Source organism: Mus pahari, chromosome 7 (genome assembly GCF_900095145.1).
Source record: "Mus pahari chromosome 7, PAHARI_EIJ_v1.1, whole genome shotgun sequence".
Classification (NCBI taxonomy): Eukaryota; Metazoa; Chordata; class Mammalia; order Rodentia; family Muridae; genus Mus; species Mus pahari.
In genome coordinates, this window is record NC_034596.1 from 55,701,493 (window position 1) to 55,706,518 (window position 5,026).

The following is a 5,026-nucleotide window of genomic DNA, read 5'->3' on the forward strand; positions in this document are numbered from 1 at the left end:
TTGGTAGACCAGGCTGGCCTCGAACTCAGAAATCCGTCTGCCTCTGCCTCCCCGAGTGCTGGGATTAAAGACATGCGCCACCATGCCCGGCTCTTTTTTTCTTAATTTTTAAAAGGATTTGTTGTGAGTAGAACCTTATTTTGGGCTAACCCACTTAAAAGTCAATAAAAGGGGGGCTGGAGAGATGGCTTGGCAGTTAAGAGCACTGACTGCTCTTTCAGAGGTCCTGAGTTCAATTCCCAGCAACCACATGGCAACTCACAACCATTTGTAATGGGATCAGATGCCCTCTACTGGTGTGTGTGTGTGAAGACAGCTATATTTATATACTCATAAATAAAATAAGTAAACTTTTTTTTAAAAGAAGTCAATAAAAGGTAGGAAGATTAAAATAATAGATGAGATGTCATGATAAAAGATAAAGGAATATAGTACCAGTTGTTTTGTGTTGGGGAAAGACTAAATGGAAAAAAATGCTGTATCCCCGGGGTGGGGGGATCTATTGTAGATGGGTGTAATTAGGAGTAGAATTTGAGCAGGCAGCAGAGATGGCTCAGCAATTACAAGTACTGGCTGCTCTTCCTGGAGACCTGGGTTCAACTCCCAGTGCACACATGGCAGCTTACAACTATCTGTACCTCCAGTTCCAGGGACTATGAAACCCTCCTCTGGCCTCTGTTAGCTTTGGCATGCAGGATACACAGACACACATGCCGGCAAAATACCCATACACAGAAGGCAGACATAAAGCACTAGGCATGCTTACTGTTTTCTAGAACAATCGCGAGGGACTAAGAACTTCCACACTCGACGTAACCTCCAAAAGGATGGGGCTACTGTGCCATTCACTGTTAACACCAAACTCCTAAAACCAGCTCTGACATAATGAACACTAAGTATTTTAAGTAATTAATTTAAGTGGTTTTATAATTACTGCTAAAAATCTCGCCAAGTTTCCTTGTTTTAACTCCAAGGTTCATCAGGTTTTGGCCCTGGAGTTGTGTGGAGTGGTATCCTGAATCAAGAGATGAGAAAGGCAGTCTCGCTGGGACAGTCTCTAGCTGGCCTCTAAAACTGTTGGGAGCAGCAGGAAAATTAAGTAGGAAGGTCACAATCAGCTCTGCGGTTAGACTCTAGGTAAATCTTAACAAGGTCAAGAATAAAGTCCTGGAGGCAGAGGCAGGCGGATTTCTGAGTTCGAGGCCAGCCTGGTCTACAAAGTGAGTTCCAAGACAGCCAGGACTACACAGAGAAACCCTGTCTCGAAAAAAAGAGAAAAAAAAAAAAAAAAAAAGATTAAGGTCCTGTAGCATGCATTCAAAGGAACATACGGACACGAACACATCACACAGAAAACAAAAACAGAAATGGATGAGAGATTCCATCTCGGAGGAGACAGCCGACAGACAGATTATATTCTGTAGGATGCCTCTAGGTGGACCAGCTCGGTCTAAGCTACTGCGCGTCTACGTCCGCGGCGGGAGAGGAAGGGTGGCAAGTGTCACCGCAGGACCCCAGGGTGTGTGGCGGCACTCACCACTTCCCCCTGCTCGGCGGACTTGTACACTCCGGACACCATCTCGTTATGGAGAAGCAAAAACAACGCCTCGTCCGCCATTTCCCGCCGATCCCTCCAGCGCCGAGTCGGCTCCGATCAGGGCGGGACTCGAGGTCCCCGTTACCCCGCGCCCGCCGCACGCCGTGCGCAGCGGCCCACCCCGGTCCTGAGGCCGCGGAAGGCCGCCGTGGACCGCGCCCCTCCCCGGGGCCGCCGCCACTGGGCCCTTGAGACCCTATGACAGCCCCACACCCTGCCAAGACTATAGCGCTGGGCGTGGAGGGCGAGCCACTTCCGGGCTGGGCTGAGCAACTTCCGGCGCTCTGCTCTACGCTAGGTGGGCTGGTGCTTATCAGAGCTGCTGCGGGCTGGTCGGGATGCGCAGAGAAGAGGAAAGCCTTTTCTCTGGGATGAGGCGGAGTCAGGGGCATAGGGCTAAAGGGTAAAGAACCAAGGGTCTGACTGGAAAGTCTGGCATGGTGGTTCATATATATAATCCTAGCACCCTGAGATATGAAGCAAGAGAATTGCCTTAAGTTGGAGACCAGCATAAATTACAAAGAGAAAAAAATATAGATAGATAGATAGATAGATAGATAGATAGATAGATAGATAGATAGCCAGGTGAATAGTAGTAGCATAAGCCTTTAGTCCTAAGCCTCAGGATGCAGAGGCAGGCAGATCTCTGAGTTCGAGGCCAGCCTAGCTCAATCTAACCTCAAACTTTGAGCTCTCTCAGCTTCTCATGTGCAGGAATTAAAGGCCTGCACCATCACACCTGCTTCTAAACCCTCCTCAGACTACAAATAGCAGATCAGAATACGGAGGACTAAACGCAGTTTACCAAAAAAACAAAAATCACAAAAAGCCTAAAATGCCATCTTGCCTTTGACGATTCTTGGGAGTTGGTTTTAAGGGACAATTAGGACTGGTATAAGAACAAAAACCCGGGGCTGGTGAGATGGCTCAGTGGGTAAGAGCACCCGACTGCTCTTCTGAAGGTCTGGAGTTCAAATCCCAGCAACCACATGGTGGCTCACAACCATCCATAACAAGATCTGACTCCCTCTTCTGGAGTGTCTGAAGACAGCTACAGTGTACTTACATACAATAAATAAATAAATCTTTAAAAAAAAAAAAAAAAGAAAAAAAAAGAAAAAAAAGAACAAAAACCCGCGAGACACACTTAAATAGGAAAATATAGTCATTATGAGGACCAGGTAAAAAGTGCTGGCAGAGGCAAGTGGATCTCTTAAGTTTGAGGCAAGCCTGGTGTACAGGGCTAGTTTTGGTTTTGTTTTTTGTGTTTTGTTTTGTTTCAAGACAGGATTTCTCTGTATAGCCCTGGCTGTCCTGGAACTCACTCTTTAGACCAGGCTGGCCTCAAACTCAGAAATACCAGCTGCCTCTGCCTCCCAAAGTGCTGGGATTAAAGACATGCGCCACCACTGCCGGGCCAGAGCTAGTTTCTTGACAGACAGGGGTACACAAAGAAACCGTGCCTCAATACAGCAGGAAAAAAAAAGGCTGAAGATTTCTTTTAAAAGGTTTATTTATTATTATATCTAACTACACTGTAGCTGTCTTCAGACACACCAGAAGAGGGTGTCAGATCTCATTACGGATGGTTGTGAGCCACCATGTGGCTGCTGGGATTTGAATTCAGGACCTTTGGAAAAGCAGTCAGTGCTCTTACCCGCTGAGCTATGTCTCCAGCCCCCAAGGCTGAAGATTTTACAGGTGTCACTGAAATGATGTACATAAGAGTCTGTGCTAGAACAATTTCTACAGGTACAACTATGCATGCTTAGTTATAACACGCTTTTTAAGATTCTTTACATTTTTACCTGGTTTTGTTTGATACAGGGTCTCAGTCTGTGTCAAACTATATCAGCCCTCTATCAGGGCTAGTCCTGAATTCTTGATCCCTCTGCCCCCAACTCCTAAATTCTAGAATTACAGATGTACGCCACTGGGCCTGACCTTTACTTTTGTATGGACATGGGGCCTCCAACATGCTAAGCAAATATGTTGATGTTGTTGAGACAGATTAGTCCGGTTGTGTTTGGCTGGTTGGTTGGTTTTGGTTTTGAGGTCCAGCCTACATTGGTGTTATACTCAGGGCTTCTAATGTTCCTTCTACATCGGACTCTTAGTACTACAAGTGTCACTACTCTGCCAGCTATGTGATCAGTTAGTTCTTTTCTCAGAAATTCATGAAATAAGTTTTTCTTCCAATTATTTCACTGCCTCCCCTACTAACATTAGTTTTCTCAAATTGGTTACAATAACCTAATGTTACATTATTTCAAAGGAATTTGCAGATGACTGCTCTATAATTGTAATAATAGTAAGTGTCATGGTTAATATTATCAGTTTGACAGAATCTAAATCACTTAGGAGACAAACCTCTGGACTTGTCTGTGGGTTTCTAGATTGGGGAAATTGAGGTGGGGAAGACCCACTCTAAATGTGGCTTACACTCCTAAGGGCTGGGGTTCTAAATTGAATAGAAAAGAAAACGTGAGCTGAGCACTCGTTTCTATCCGCTTCCTGACTGTGGCTGCAACGGGACCAGCCACCTTAGGCTCTTACCGGCACGTCTTCCCCACCATGGTGGATTGTGCTCACAAACTGTGAGCCAAAATGACCCTTCCCTTCAGTTGCTCTTGACAGGTATTTTCTTTCCAGAACAAGAAAAGTAGCTAACGTTGGATCCCTGACTCACTGACGCTGCCTGAGTGGAGAGAATCAGCTTTGCCTTACCTTTTACCTAGTACCTTCCCGAAGCTCAAAGTGTGTAGAAGTCCCAGTAGAGCAGAAGAATAGGACCGGCTTGCTGATGCTCCAGCCCTGGGCAACCTGAGTTATGACCTTATATTCTATTTAGTACCATTATTAAACTGCTAAGCTCAAGGACCCCTCCCCTCGAAAGCACTGCTTCTCAACCTTCTTAATGATATAACCCTTAAGTACAGTTCTTCATGCTGTGGGGACCTCCAATCATAAAATTATTTTGCTACTGTTATAAATTGTAATGTAAATATCTGTGTTTTCTGATAGTCTTAGGCAACCCCCTGTAGAAGGTTGAGAACCACCAAGCTAAAGTCTACAGAACTAAGAAATATCCTTTATTCTGTAGGTTGCTGTAGGACCTCCTATGCCAGCTTCCTCAATGCGAAAGAGAGAGAGAGAGAGACAGAGAGAGAGAGAGAGAGAGAGAGAGAGAGAAGGAAAGAAGGATAAACTCTAAAGGACATTTTCCCTGAAATCTGCCTAGACATATCTTTCCAAGGAACTTAGAATCATTGTTATTAAAACTACTACTACATGGGTTGGTTTGTTTTTCCTAATAATCCCCTCCTTTTAAAAATCTTTTTATTTATTTATTTATTATATGTAAGTACACTGTAGCTGTCTTCAGACACTCCAGAAGAGGGAGTCAGATCTTGTTACAGATGGTTATGA

At 45.0% G+C, this 5,026-nt stretch overlaps 1 protein-coding gene across 2 annotated transcripts in view; it reads right to left on the reverse strand.

Annotated features, from left to right (window-relative positions):
• Trappc6b (trafficking protein particle complex 6B) overlaps window positions 1-1,854 on the reverse strand; it is a 17,424-nt gene extending 15,570 nt beyond the window's left edge. For both annotated transcript variants that reach the window (XM_021202272.1, XM_029541231.1), the window contains exon 1: window positions 1,538-1,854. In XM_021202272.1, coding sequence (XP_021057931.1) covers window positions 1,538-1,618 — 81 coding nt within the window. In that variant the 5' untranslated portion in view covers window positions 1,619-1,854. The remainder of the gene's footprint in view (window positions 1-1,537) is intronic.
• Window positions 1,855-5,026: the final 3,172 nt, after the last annotated feature.